General features: G+C 45.0%; 1 protein-coding gene across 2 annotated transcripts; it reads right to left on the bottom strand.

The window, feature by feature from the left end:
• Nucleotides 1–5,459: 5,459 nt before the first annotated feature.
• On the bottom strand, nucleotides 5,460–7,689 carry LOC108032436 (juvenile hormone esterase). 2 transcript variants are annotated; one of them, XM_050885360.1, is made up of 5 exons: nucleotides 6,791–7,689; nucleotides 6,522–6,735; nucleotides 6,019–6,472; nucleotides 5,768–5,964; nucleotides 5,460–5,677 (listed from the first exon to the last, which is right to left on the bottom strand). In XM_050885360.1, exons 1-4 carry the CDS (start codon nucleotides 7,676–7,678, stop codon nucleotides 5,778–5,780), a joined length of 1,743 nt encoding a protein of 580 aa, XP_050741317.1. In that variant the 5' UTR covers nucleotides 7,679–7,689; the 3' UTR covers nucleotides 5,460–5,677; nucleotides 5,768–5,777. The 2 variants fall into 2 exon arrangements, with proteins under 2 accessions (XP_050741317.1, XP_016961748.1); XM_017106259.3 differs by lacking the exon at nucleotides 5,460–5,677 and having other exon boundaries at nucleotides 5,708–5,964.
• Between the last annotated feature and the right edge of the window lie 8,058 nt (nucleotides 7,690–15,747).

The following is a 15,747-nucleotide window of genomic DNA, read 5'->3' as shown; positions in this document are numbered from 1 at the left end:
CGATTTATGATCATGAAAGTCAATGGAAACGCCACGTAACTACCCACAAATCAATCGACTGAAAGAGCCACTTTCGGCTGAGATTGCCATCTTTTGCACCCAATTCGAGGGCCATAAAAAGCGCAGCCACCCAAGTGGGCGAAACCACCCAAAATGGTCACAATTACAAGAGCGTTAAGTGCCGTGTCCTGTGCAAATATTTGTTTGCAGTTCTCCGATACGCGACTCCTGTCACTCCCCCCGATATCCTGATTTTCCGATCCCCTGCCCTAATCCCATTCCGGCTGCCCTGTTGTCAGATGTGATTATTAATGTGCTTTAAATAATGAAAACGAAACAACATCCGAGTGGCACCCTCAACAACCGACCGAAATCAGTGCGCCCCCTTCAAACGTATGCTAGTTGTCACAGGGGTGCGGCGCTTTTCCCATTTCCACGACTTTCGATCTAGGATTTGGGAACACCGAGTGCCAGGCAGGACCAACTAATGAGTGTAAACAACGGATGGATGCCGGAAAAAATACAGCAAACAAACTGCCACAAACTGTTTGATTTGTCGCTCAGGACTAATGAAACCAAACATTAGTGAGCCCAGGACCCCCGCCCTTTGTCGAGGAAGATAGCTCGGAGGACTTGGTCCTCAGCCGTCGGGGGTTGCCTCTGCGGATTGTTGCAATTTTTTTTGCCGTCCATGAAAGGGATGGTGCTGGAGTGCGTGCACTGGCAGAAAGAAATTACTAAGTTGTGGGGGGTAAATATACATATATATTAATTATCTATTAACACATAGGAAAAGCAAGACATTTGGTCGCTCTTTAGGAGATTTTAAAATATTATAAAGTTTTTAAGATGTTACAAATTTACAGTTCTTAAAAGGCAATTTAGTTATAAAAGTAGTAGTACCCCTTTTTTACAAAATATAACTTTTCAGGAAAAATAACAAAGACAATTCAAAAATGAATTTTTATTTCTTAGTTTAGTAATATTTATGATCGTGTAGCTTAAGATCTACAATTATATGACTATAAGTTTTGAAAATAAATAGAATAATTATATATTCCCATTATATTAAATATATTCTCAATAAACTAGATTCTTTCAATAAGCTCATTTTTTCAACATAAGAAAATTTAAGAAAAAAAAAATTAAAATTTAATAAAAGCTGATTTCACATTATATATGATCTTATATTATGATCTACCTGTAAGACATAGCTCGTCGTTATTTTCTGCTGTGCACTTGGCTTTGTTCTCAGTGTAGAGTGCACACTGTTTGCCCTGGCAATGGGTTCCTGTAAGTTGATTACGTGGTTGACGTTGACACTGAACTACAATATGAGGGCACGGAATGCGGCTGCATCTACATCCATTCCTCTGGCTGCCTCAGCGGCAGCTGTCTTCACGTGAACTGCAGTCGAGGCGATGAAAAAGAGTTGAGCGTCCCATTGTGGCACCTTTTGCCGGGAAAAAAGCTACGTGATCGCACTGGCCAATGCCCTGCTCCTCATCGGAAGCCACCTGGGGGTGTGTACCCAATACCGAATGTAGCGCCAGTCAAGGGTCAGGGGGCTCCGAGAGCAAACAGAGCAACTGTATCCGAAATGGGAGCTGGAGGTGAAGCGACTGGTATGGAACTACCCGCTCGTGGGAAACTCTTTTGAGTGGCATGCGGGTGTGGTTTTCCTTCTGCGAGTGTGTTTTGGCCACAATTAATGAAATTGTATTTTATGCCACAATTTCGTGTGATTAATAGTCCGGCGTCTGAGCTTGGAGTCTGGGAATCGGAGTTGGAACTGGAAATGGAAATGCTCTTCTGGCCCCCGGCGCATCTTGATGCACTTGTTCTAATCGTTTCTGGCAGGTATGTTATTGAGCAATTAGTTAAACGATCCACTAAACCATTGACAGTCAGTTGGGGTGGGAGACGGGACTGGGGATCTCCAACATCAATCAGAGCTGCAACTTTCACGTGGTTAGAACACGATTTGTCATCGATTGGCGGGTACTACCCACCAGTAGAATTTCTGACATGCTCATTAAAGGTTATCGCAGAGTTTTCAGGAAAAGCAGAGAGGAGGGAATAAAACAAATATCTCGAGGGCTGAGGAATGCGAGGGCTTCCAAGGCTCGTAAAACTTCAGATCCCCCTGGAAAGGTACTTGAGTCACGGGGATTCGGATTCCCATTAGGCAATGCGTACCCACCCCTCTGTCAGTTAGTCAACAAGCGAGGCACACCGTGCAACACGATCCATCATCGCGAGTCGAAAGCTGCAGAGAACTATTATGGAAACCCGATGCCGCGATGACAACAGACAACGAAACTGCGTTCGCAGATATTTGACATCCGGGGAGATGAAATGGGGGAGACTGGCCGTCTGACAGACAGATCATCGGTACTAGCCCTCAGCATGGGCTCATAAAAACGGCAGGCACAGCTTGCGATCGGCACGCGACCCACTCTCCTCCAAGCTGCCACTTCAAATGGTTTCCAATAGGCCACGCCGCAGGATCATGACAGTTATTAAAAAGCCGGGCAGGATACTCCAGTCTACCCCCGTCCACAGTGCTAATGGCTTTCTCGCCGACTTATCAGCATATTTTCATCAACTGCTGATGGATCGCCCACACACCGCACGCAATTGTCTGTTAAATGCTTTTCACTCTTCATATTTTCCATTTCCCTATGCTAATAATTCGGGGGAAAGTCGGTGGAGGTGGTGCTGCCATGCACCATAGACTCGGATAATGCCAGCACGCGCCACATGGCCTGGGTTTTCTTATCAGAGAGGTTGACTATGAAGCTCCTGGTGCTAATTACCCATGTGGGTGATTTTCAAGTAGTGGGTTTGGGGATTTTTCTTGTAAAATTAAACACTGGATAACCCATTTTAGAGTTTTGAAGTTCATTTTTTTAAGACTATAACAAACACGATGGAAAATATATATGGTAGAAAGCATTTTATGTAAAAAGGGGCATTGCGATACTGAGAAAATACGAAGAAATAATAATATAAGATTCACAAAAAGATTTTAAATGTTGTATGATTATAATTTTTATAAAGTGGCTATAGCTTTGTTATACAAAACCTATTAAAACAAACCCATTTTAAGCAAGTAAATTTTATTTTAAATTTTATTTTGATTTATTTTTATTTTTCTAAACTTCTAAACTAGTTGACAACCTAAATACAGATAATTTAAGCCAAACATTTAAGGCAAAGTAGATAGTAAAACCGAAACCTGTATTTTCAAAAGTGTTCTACTCTACCTTCTGCGATCTTAAGTCTTAGAAAATCATAATTTTTTACTCCGAAGATATTAAAAGTACAATCAATTTAGCTTAACTAATATTTGTGCAAAATGTGAGGCGAGTAATTGAATCCTCAAACTTTTCCCAACCCACATCCTAAACCACATCCCATTGGTGTCCCCACTCCAAGTGCTAGGTGGAAATATGCCAATGCCTCCATCTGCTGAACTTAACCCAATAAATGCCTGGCATAGCTCTCGCTCGAACACAGGCTGCCAAGTGACTCATAAATTGTGGAGTCCCAAGCACATTATCCATCGCTGGATAAAGAGTCGAGGGCCAAGGAGTCGCACCTAGGTGGACACTTTCTGGATGCAATAGTTGCAGTTGTATCTTAGCTGTTGCTGTTGCTGTTGCAGTTGCAACTTCAACTTCAGCTGCTGCCGCCTGTCGTTGTTGTTGTTATTTATGAGTTTTGTGATGTTTGTGCAAATTTTTCTATGTAAGGGAGGACAACGGAGGAGTTTCGCGACCGGATCGCCTTTGTTTTGGCCTTTTCGAACTGTGTCTCTCTGGCTTATCGCGCGTCAATTGCCAGACAACTTCATTGCCTTTCGGCCGCAGCTCGGCGAGATTCCTGGGCACTGATGTTGACAGCAGGAGTTCCAAGCACGCGCCTTGGGTATTTTCCTGGGATCTGGGGAAAACCACAGCCGCGGAGTTGGCCTTGCGGTTCCCTGGGAGTTGGACTCGCGGTCCCCGGCTGGCAATCTAATTACATTTTGTGGGCAAGCAAGCGCAGCGAAAACTCAACTGCTCTTTGAGCGATTTCCATCAGTCAATAAAACCCGGCCAGGCCGCCAACACCAGCTATGCGAAATCCTCGCGAGAAGTCGGTCCCAGCAGGAAACGCAGACACCTCTTGGCCGACTGGGCCCCATCTGATATGACGTGGACCCTGGGGGCCTTGGGATTGGGATTGCCATTGGGATTGCAGCGCTCTCACAACTTTATTTGCGCTTTGGCAGTTCGCGGAAATCGAAATCTGCTGCGACGCTTGTCCAAATATTTCGCTGGAAATTGGAATGCCACAGACTCTGAGTCTGCATCCCGGTCCCAGCACTCTCCTGGCAACTTTCCTCCTCTTTATTTCCATTTTTTTTGCATCTAACAAATTATGGCAGACAGACAGCATATGCTCCCATTGCCGATCTCGATTGCTGATCTCTTTCTGGCTCCGCTGACAAGCGAAACAATTAAAACTAAAGTGGAAACGATCAAAATGAGCAACCCCGACAGGCATTGATCTAGGCCCAGCGATACCGAACCGCACCGCATTCGGTTGCCTTGCAATTTGCATAAATTAATATATTAAAGTTTTCCAACTGGTGGCACCCCCGCAGGACCCTTGGGCCGGCAGGATGAGGATGTGGCGTGACTCATGACGGAATTTTCAATTGCCAATTGGAACGGATGGCTGGATGGATGGTTGGACGGATGGGTGGGTGGTTTGCAGATCGAGAGCGTCATGTGTTGGCCGCTATGCTAATGAGCCGGGGGCAGGACACGAGCCACTCGAATTGGACGACTCCGCTTTTGACATTGTCATGCTCTGGAGCGTAACCGAACTCCGATAAGAGCAATAAAAACGAAAACACATTTGTGAGCGACCCACTAACAGCAAAGTGGATGGATGAGGCTACATCACAGATGTGCGGTGGCAGCGCAGCAATTGAGGCTTCTGCGAAGGTGGAATGCACTCACAGAAAATATTAGAACTTAGAAATTAAACGAACTTCATAAATGGAAAAATACACAGCAAATTTATAAGTTCAAAATTATAAGAATCTTGCTTAAATTTGTTATGAATCTAACACTCTGTATACTGGAAGGTACTTACCATTTCTTAAAAATAGTATTCTATTCTCAGTAAATTCTCTTGGAATTGTCCATCATCAGGAAATGTGCCATTCTTTTTATGTCAGTGATCTCTTTTTAAAAACTTTAGTTTTTAAGTAAATATATTTTCAATACCTTTTTCATATTACAAAAACTAACACACAACTCAGGAACTGAAATAAATGTCTTAGGGCTTTTAATTTTGCATAATATAACTTATAAGTTGGTTTATTAAATATATTCAAAAATTTGTAATATTTAGTCACAAAGTCAGAAAGCAAAATATTTATTATAAATATTATTCTTATTATTATCATTATTCCCCCCTAAATTTCTCTCAGTGCCCAAGCCTAGCACGCGATCGACGACAACCCATAATGTACGACACGTAGCACTGTTATCGGGTGCCGACTGTCGTATAATATATGCACCCACACAGCGATGGCACGAAGTCCCAAAACAACTTCCAGGGGGAGGCCCATCGAACTGGAGAGTTGAAATATGCCAATTGGCTTGTCACTTGGCAACTGAGCGGTAGAAAAAACAAAGTGAAGCAATTTAAATAAGTATGCCTAGTGGCCTGTATTTGAAAAGTACAGATGTGAGCAAAGCACTACCCTTTGCAATCTAGACCTCCTTGGTCTGACGTCGCCAGTTGAGGGGGAAGAGCCGTTTCCAGATCTCGTAGCGCTCGGTGTTGAGGTTCTCCTGCAGAGTTAGGTGCTTTCCAATATCCAGATAGTAGCGTTTCTTGAAGCTAAAAGGACGCCAGCGGATGTCCCTCAAGGCCAAATCGGTGGGCTTATTGGGATCGCTGTAATAAGACTTATTTAGTTGAAAATATAAAAAAATATATTTGTATAATCACCCCTTATAAGCAAAGGCGGAGAACATCCTGACCATAATATCCACCATGCGAAATTCGTCGTCATCCTCTGTAAACATGCGACTTATCGAGGGTTCCACAAACAGATACATCAGATCGTCGTGGTGAACCACCCCATAGGGTGCATCTTCCGGATAGTAAATGTGACTCCTGGCCCCCTGGTACGAGAAGCGATAGTAGTAGACCTTCGTTGACCTGGCAGCCAGATGGACAAAGCGGTGGATCCCAAAACCAGTCAAGGCATCCGAGTATAAATTGGACAAGGCCTCCAGGGAACGGTTGGCATCGATGGGCTGCTGCTGGAAGTAGTGATTCCTTAGCTCCTGGCTGATATTGCCCACGCGAGGATCACTTTCGTTGTACATGAAGAATACGGGGGCCAAGGACTCGAAGTTCTCATTTAAAGCACTCAGCAGAGTAGGACTTTGTAGGATGGCTACAAAAAATAATATTAAATAGAAAATAAGAACTTCAGAGCTACTTACATAGGGCTGGTCCCACAAACTCATCCTTGGTCATTCCCGTAATAATGGGCACTTTCATGAAATCATCGTTTTGATAGCTCTTAATGGGATCCTCTACCAGAAAGCGTTCCTGGCCAAAGTCCGGCTCAATAACAGGCTTCCACAGAATCAAAGGATTGTTTCTATCAAACTCGAACATTTTCGGCAAGCTATTCGCATATTCCAGATAGTGTTTCTAGGATTTAAAAATTATAAAAAAGGGTGTGTTTATCCTCATCTAAAAATCTTACCCCTCTTAGGCAGTCCACCATTTCGGTGACGTTCTCCACGTGGCAATGGAGCAACGTGGCCTGCTTGGTGGCCACATCCATCTGGTGTTCCGGCAGTGACCACTGACCCGTGACTGCTCCACTCATTACGATGGCTTTGTGGAAGAGACCCCTGGACATGGGTGAAACCATATGCAGAGTCACTGCCATGGCCCCAGCTCCATAACCCAAAAGAGTGATGGAAGTGGGATCTCCGCCGAAGCGAGAAATGTGCAGCTTAACCCACCGAAGGAGCTGCACCTGGTCCTTGAGCCCCATATTTCCAGGGGCTTCCTTGCTCCCCGTGGCCAGAAATCCCAGCGATCCGAGGCGGTAATTAAACGTGACCAGGACCAGCCGACGATCCATAAAGTACTGGGGTCCCGCGAAGTTCTTGCTCTGGCCAGATAAAGAGTAGAAGCCTCCAGGGTGGATGAACACGATCACGGGCCTTCGTATATTGGGCTGCGACTCGCTGGGCAGCTCCTTGGTGTATATATTGACCCTAAGGCAGTCTTCGCTGACATCCCCACTGATAAGTCCCAGCTGTGGGCACTTGGGCCCATCAAAGGTGGCGTCCAGCACATCGAACCACTGCTCCACGGGTTCCGGTGGCTGGAAGCGAAGGCTATCCACTGGTGGCTTGGCATAGGGAACTCCACGAAAGGCGTAGAAATTGCGACCCGACTGGGAGGGCAGAATAGTACCCCTAATCTTGCCCAGAGCTGTGGTTATGACCAGGTCCGAGAGCTCCTTATTGCTGCCAATGGGGTCGTCCTCGTCCGGCACAGCCTTGCTGAGATCCTCCTCACCGGCTTGGCCAGCGATGAGGCCACAAAGGAGCAGAACGGATCCGCAGAGGCGCCACATTCTGTAAAGCTCCACGCGTTACTGTGGAGGCTGGACCATCAGATCCCGGCTTTTATAGCCAGCCGTTCTGGCTGGGATTATGTCACATAAAGTGCAGAAATTGATGCGATTCCCCCGGGGCACTGACACTGGGCGTTATTTCCTTGCCACGATCGCGATCTCTTCCCATATCCAATTGCAACTTGGGTTCGTAGTTGGCGGCACTCCATAAATAACCCACCGCCCGAAGCCGACCACTTCCCACACACACCCATCTCAGAATGATCCCGACGGCCCACGCGTATCTCTCCTGGAGCGATTCTCGGACCGCTCCAATTTTCCCACGTGAACTTGTTTGCGTGCTCGCGGCTTATTAGATTAGGTGTGCGCCGGAACACCCTGCTAACCCCGGTTTAACCTCGGCGACCTTTCCCAAAAATTAGACCCGAAAAGCGATCCTTAAATGCCCGCTAATGGCGTTTAATGGTGAGCACAAAAGGTGCGCAAGTCATAAACTTTGGCGAGGGCACACATCCCCCGGCAAGTAAGAAAAAAAAACCCCTGAGATATCGCCGAGACCCCGAACTGATGATGAAGTGTGTTAAGAGTTCCTTTGTGCTCGTCCTCCTTTCGATGCGTTCGCTTCCTTTCTTCCGATCCTTCCTCCTCGGTGCCGTGTGCTAGATCAGACAAAGGCGTGCTAATTGGATTTATATTGGTCTCTTCGAGAAGAAAGGGAACTGGTAGCTGCTTCTGGCCCAGGGTTTTCGCCCAGGGCGGTGTGAAAATGCTTTGTTTTCCACTCTTTGACGAAGTAATCCAATAAATATGCTCCGATCTTCAATGGGAACCAACTACTTGAGGGGGAAAGTATCACATTTATGATTAAAGTACGTTTGTAACATCCCTAGAAATATGTATTGTAAATATAAGGGTTCTGTTCGAATGTAACTAACTTAAGTTGATTCTATGGATGGTTATTAAAGTTTATGAAGTTTAAAGTAGGGGATCTTTAAAATGGGTATCCTTAGATATGAATTATTAAATATTATTATTTGTCTTCCGATCGATTGTACTTAGTTCGATTTCTAGGAAGATGAAAATTTATGAATTATATTTGATTTTAAAGAACTTTTATAATGGCAAAGAAAGTAGGGGTTTCTATGAGTTTAAACTTGCTTAGGATATACATTTTAGGATAATATAATATACGTTTTCTTATCGGTTGCTCTCCTAAAGTAATTCGGTTCCGTAGATATACAAGCAAAAATTAATAATGTTTTATATTAAAAATGATTTTATTAGGGGTATTTTTGAAAAGAAATACGGAACTTCACACTTCACTTTTTTCTTTTTGTATATTTAAATAAATAATATTTAGGCCGCAGGGGATAGGAGCTCTCAAAGACCACAAGCAACCCACAACTGAAGTTGGGAACTGAAAATTGATGACTCTACTGGCCTGCAGCTGAAGAGAAGCAGCGCCTTCTCTGGCTCCGCTCACGTAGAGGTGACATCTCCCCGGCTCCTTGGGCGCTGTTTTGTAATTCTGCGGTCGTCGTCATCGTGCCTCGCATTACCAGGTAATTGTAACGTCAGCCGAGGCACGGGCCCGGCAGGTGGCGACCAAGGCAGACGCCTCCGAGAGCCTGACGCTAATGACACCAAACACCGACGATGATGTCTTGCCATGCGCCACAGGACGCGTCTGGCTCTGGACTCTGCACTCTAGCCCCTGGAGTCTGGAGGCTGAGGATTCCCGAGGCGGGGTGTGAGATGTGGGTCTCGAGGTGTGAAGTGTGCAATTGCCCTCGGGCCAAAACATATCTCCTGCCGAGCAGGCCAAGCCAAGGAGTTCTCGAGACGACCCGTGGTGATTTTGTGGGATTTTCCTTATAAAAATGTCTTAATTTCCACTCTGATTTAATTACCAGACATTTAGCGAGGCGACTTGTGTGTGGGCTTCGGAGCGCAATCCCTGGAAATCACCGATAGCAATCAATATGGAAAAAACGGCGATAGCAATCAGTGAGGAATTCGAGAGATAAAATTGGCAAGCTCGGATCCATCCCATTCTGCCGGGCTGTCAAAAGGCATAATTTATTAGCCCGAAATTAGCATCGAATTCTGTTTGCTAGTGGTACTATTACTATTCAACCCTCACCTCCCTTTCTCTCCCCCCCTGTAAGTGTACTTTGACTAATGAAATGTTTGCCTTTTCGTTGCAGTTGCATTTCCCGAGTGTCCTGCTGACGAGGTCGTTCTGGGCCAAATGATTCGAGTTATTTATGGCCCACAAAATCGTGGTGGCTGCTGTCGCCTTTATTGTCTCGCAGTTTTGGTTGTTTACCTACTGTTTTTGGGCCCACAAATTCCACATAAAAATTGCCAAATATTTCGCCATGCACTTCGGGTCTCCCATTCGATTGTTATTATTTGCCTGGTGTGTCCGCTGCTAATTTGAATGCGATAATACGCCCGCGACTCTGCTGTTAATTAGTGGGATTTGTTTGGGTGGTTTTTATGATTCGAATGGAGCCTCCGCACGCGACAAAGGTGCGAGGGCTTATGCGGGAATGGCAAAAGAACAAAGTGCATCAAATCGCGTGTTAGTTATGGTTTGGACAACTAGGTAAAATCTGTAAAATAATTTTGCATCTATCCAGCATGAAGTTGTATTTGCATGCACATTTTTTATTTCCAAAGAAAATTTTACGATGGGGGAGCTCAGATTAAATGTAATACATTTTACTTTTGTAAACAAATAAAAATATTCATATTATATTCATAAATCTCTTTAAATAAATCGTAAATTCTAAAAAGATAAAGATAAGATAAAAAGAAAATTAATAGATTTAAGATACCCATTTATAGTTAGGTACCTTTTTACCTTTTGATAATAATATACTTTCAGATACTTTTTGTAAAACTTGCTGGAGTTAGATGTCCCTTTTCCTACTTTCTTGTTTACACTGAACCGACAATATCTGTGAACAATGCAATTTAAATATCCATTAGATACTAGAGGCTGCCAAAACAGCTGCCCCGTCTGACTGTCCGAAATCAATCACTCCCCTCAATCCGAATCCTGCCCCGAAATCCGCATATGCAAAAAGAGGCGCACAATCCGCAGCAGAAATAATCGGTGCGACATAAACAGCAGTCGGGGGAAACGGTAAAAACTGTCAGAGGCAATTGTCAGTGGCTTTGTTTGGACTTGAGCACTCTGAAAGGGGGTCGGGGGCAGTCCCAGCCGGTAGAATGATCGATCATCCGGGGAGGGATCAATACATCAATCTCGAGTGGGCTGGGTCCGATGCCCAAATGATCGTGGGAGTTTCTCGCTTTGTATCTTCTAGTTTGCACCTTTCGGGGCTCGCGCTGAATTTGTATCTGTATCTGAATCCAAATGCTGAGCACGTGCTGGTCGTGGAGGCTCTGTGCCCAAAGGCATTTAAATCCTCCAGTGTCGTCTAGTCAGAGCAACTGAAGCGGCCGAAGGAGGAGGGAGAGAAGCGGTAGGAAAGAGCCCAGGACCAGCATAACTCTGGGCCCGAAGAAGTGCAGCTGTTGAGCTGGCGGCTTGCCGCAGTCTTAGCCACTTCCTCTTCGTGGTCTGCTTGAGAAGCGGAGATTGGAGTGGGGCCAGGTTAACCCGTGCCATCCCATCTACGTGCCCGGCATCCACACGCCCGTAATTTCCGAAACCAAATTAATTGTTGTTATTATTTACCTTGCTTCGTTCTGGGCCGCTCCGTTCGGCTTAACCGTACCACCTGTTACCCAGTTACACTAATTGAATATCAATACTCTGATTCCGCCGACTGCACGCAGCACTTTTCATTTCTATAATCCCCGCGTTGATGGGCTGATAAGTTAGGCTCAGGCCCGTACTGAAGCTCATGCCATAATCATAATCGTAATCATAATCGTAATTAACTTAAACGGTTATGAACGGTCCAGTTCTTGGCGTCTTCGATCCCCGTCGCCCGATCCTATGTCCTCTTCAGCTGCTCTTGGGGCAGGTCAAGTCGTGCGTGCCGCTGTCGTCTGTGGTCTGGGATCGGGGATCTGGCATCTCAACGGGATGACTTGATTACTTCCACATGCGGGATGTTGGTCAGAGATTTCTCGGTTCGCAATTGTAGGCCATCTGCTGCTGCGAGGGTCTGGTTTGCTAAATGAAATCGAAATCCCAGTCAAGAATCCAGTTGAGCTGGGCTCTCGTCACCCCCCAGTTGGTCGGCTCCTATCTTATCGCAGTATCTGGGACACAGGAGCATTGGCTTTGAGTTAATGCGCTTTAGATAAAGAGCTTAATCAGGACAAGGGCAAGAACAGAAAGGTGCTCTTAAAATATCAGAATCACAAGAGGCTTTTAGATTTTAAACCAAGCTTATAACAGATTTTTAAAATACGGTTTATAGCTAGAGTTATAAGAATGTTATATTATGTCTTAAGTAGCCATTACTCTGCATCACAAGCTGTCCATACTCACTTATTAATATTTAATAAGCCTGCTTTTAAATGGCGCCCTTGCCGCAAGTAAATGAATACTCTCCCAGAATGAACCGCTAGGGGCCCGAGGCATCTATCTGCAAGTGCAAGCATTCCACATGTGCATCCATCAGTTCCATCTTGGGTGCCATTATGAGGGTCGAGTTCCTTGACATACCACTGTGCGCAGGGGCCGACCCCCAAACCCCAAACCCAATCAAGCTGCTCATGAGCAGAGCACATTAGGCCCGGAATGGGATCCCGCCCCAAGCTCATTATGCAAACAATAACTGGGAGGGAGGATGACGAGATGGCGATGTCGGGAGCCAGCTTCGCCGGGTTGATTACGCCGCGAATGTGCCGAATTTTCAACAGTCCATTTAGCTGATTAAAGTGTAGGACAGCGCGACTCCGGCAGCGATGCGATTTCGGGTAATTTGAGTGATGAGGAAATGGCAGGGTCTTTAAGCACCTCCGGTGCGAAAATTATGGTCCGCAATCTGCGTAATATTGGCACCTTGCCTGCCTTACAGCGGACCCCTTTCGGGACTCGCTACTTTTGATATCTTCCCTCTTTTTGGCCAGGTTCTTCCGTTTTTTGCGTTTTTTTTTTGATGGTTCTGTTAGGCGAAAGAAGTCATAAAATTAAATTTATGGGTCATAATTTTACGATCAAAAGTAATGCGGCTTGTCTTGGGGCCATCGAAGCATTCCACCCTTGTAATTGGGTTCTAATCGAGCTCATTTATAAGACCACGACTCCAAGAGGGCCATTAGCATTGGCCCAACACGTCGAGGGCTGCCCAGACATTTGTCAAAATCTCTCGAAAATCAATTCCTCTTGTTCGCATTGTTGTGGCTGGGCTATTTTTGTGGGTGATGTGAGTGGATATCAATCAGTCACTAGGCAAATCGTTAATCCGCCGTGCTTGTGCGATGAGCTTTGCTCTGGGGTCCATAGATGTATGTCTGTGACTTTGGCTTTGGCCTATTAGCAGACCACCCAGCGTGACGACCAATTAATTGCGTAAATGGAAAAACTGCCTTCGGCCTTTGTCTTTGCTGGGTGCCACAAAAGTCACACTTCCCTGTGGCCCGAGATCATGCTACAGTCGAAGAAACATTTTGTGGGAATGTGTCAACAATCGAGTATCCGTGCAGCCGCCATAGGGGTCATCAATATTAAAGGCTGACTTCGGAGCTCTGTCTTAATTAGGGTACGCTGCGATTGCAGCTTTGTCAAGAGCTTTTTTTATGAAGCTATTAAAAAAAGGATTTCGCCTATTACCCTTAAGATTAGCTATATCATAAACTATATCATAACAACAACAATTTACCTAGAGAGTAATAACATACATTTTTAAGAATACTTGATACTTATTAAAGTTATTTATTTATTATTTATTATTATTATTATTTATTTATTAAAGTTATTAAAGTTAATTAAAGTTGTAAAATAATTTTAATAATACATAATACAAAATAACAATTAATGTAAGCCTTAATTGTATTGTGTTTTTTCTCACATAGGTTGGGTATCGCTGAAAATCGATAAGATCTCCTAGATATAACATCTATTTTTTTGAACACCTATAATATGAACTTTTAATAATTTCCCCAAGTGCACCCCAGCAAATTAATTATTACTATTTTTAGGTCGAAAGCTCGAAATCCATTACAATGTACACCAGTTTTTATTTATTTTAACAGATCGATGATTAATTTGATGCGCCAAAACCAAATTATGGAATATTTTTGGAACACAATGGGCCCCGCGCCGGGATCCCCGAGTGTGTGGAGACCCCAATGACAGGCCCTTCTTGGAACAGCTGGAGCTTGGCGCTCTCGGAGCACGCGCTCATTAGAGATCGGCCCGATCGCAGCGTGACTCTGGATCCATAACTTCGAGGTGGGACCTCACCGGGTGTGTGTACCTACATTAAACTACGCATGCTTATAAAATAATGTTGGGTAATTAATTGCGAAAACTCCGTACCCCAGCAGCTGCCAGGCGACCGAGAGCCCAACGATAAGCCGGATCGCGATAGATACTCGGGGCAAACTGCTAGGCTGATTGTAAAATGTGCATATTTCTACCACTTTCTGGTGGGTAAATGGCTCGCACATGTATTTGTCACCCGTATCATTTGCTGTGGAGCGTTAAAGCGACAACAGCAGCAGCAGCAGCAGCCATTTCCAGGTCGCTCGCGTAGTACCGCGTAGTTACGCGTCTCCAGGCCCAATCCCCTATATCTGCCCGGTGGTTCGGGGCCCAATCCCCATTCCCATCCCCGTTCCCATCCCCATCCCAGTTTTAATTACGGGTCACAGTCGCTGAGCAGGGGCAGCAACAGTTGCACCGTTTGCCACTGGTCGCAGCCACTTTTGTAACCATTTACATTTCCTGTCAACGGCATTTTCAATTTTCACTTTAACGCCTATTTGCTCCTCCATTTCCTCTGCTCTGCCTGTTGAGCTGCTCTTCTTGGCCTGTTAATTGTGTGTGTGCTACCAAGTGGACGCATAAATTGTATTTTATTTTTTGTGGCCTGTAACTTTGGCCCAAATGGCGATGCGGGCCGATCAGGTGAAAACAAAAGACGCAGCAAGCATTAGGCCAGAAGTACCCAGTGCACCCGCCCCCCAGGAATTCACCCTCTGGCCGATCTGGCCCTGATATTGTTGCCACTTGTGTATGCTCATGTTGTGGCTCCCAATGAACGCCACTCACCTTTAAGTCAATGACCAAAGGAAAGCTGGCTTGGGTGGGGAGAAGTAAAAGAATACGCTTCTTTGGCCTAGACCTCGACTTTCAAAATACATTTTTAAAATGCGAATTAAGATAGACACACTATGACAAGCCGAACAGCTAAAATTTTTTTAAAATTCCTTTGAGAAGATAAAAGAAACAGTTTTAAATTTTTTATAAATTGTTTAATATTTTTTTAATCTAAAATCTGATTGTAATTCGTACCTTATCTTAGACATTCTTTAAAATAGTCTTTCAAATTTTATTAGAAAGAAATTACTAGCATTGATTAAATATAATCTGGAATGCTATGTACAGTGCGTATTAAACGGAAAACTCCGCCACTACCCAGTCCATTAATCATCCCACTAATCTGCCGAACATTCCTCACGATAAACCCCTGAATATCTATGCTCTCTCAAAGGTTTCCACTGCTTTTTGTGGGCATATCCTTGAACAGAATTTAACAGAACAATGGGGACTGATAAGCGGCATAATAAGTAATTAAATTTCTGTGATGCTTATCGAGTGTGTAGTCCCCGTCCCCGTCCCCCCGGCTCGGAAATTCCTCCATCCCCGGAACTTGGGAAACTCTCTCTATAGAGCGAGAGAAACCCCCGATGCGACGAGTGCGTGTGTTTATCCGACCAATCGCAGGCGAGAAGCGGCTGGAAGAGAGTGGCTGACTGGAAGGCAATGTATCTGACGGATACGTTTACCACTCTGCCAGCTGCGACGGCTCCTCTTCGTGCCTGCGTGGAGTTTTTGGCAAATTATGCGGGTGGCTCGTTCGACAGCGCTTTCCCCGCCGCCTGCCCGCTCCCCCGCCTTCTTTGGCATTTTG

This window comes from Drosophila biarmipes, chromosome 2L (genome assembly GCF_025231255.1).
Source record: "Drosophila biarmipes strain raj3 chromosome 2L, RU_DBia_V1.1, whole genome shotgun sequence".
Lineage (NCBI taxonomy): Eukaryota > Metazoa > Arthropoda > Insecta > Diptera > Drosophilidae > Drosophila > Drosophila biarmipes.
The sequence above is the reverse complement of the archived record's forward strand: the minus strand, read 5'-3'. Positions and strand labels throughout refer to the sequence as shown.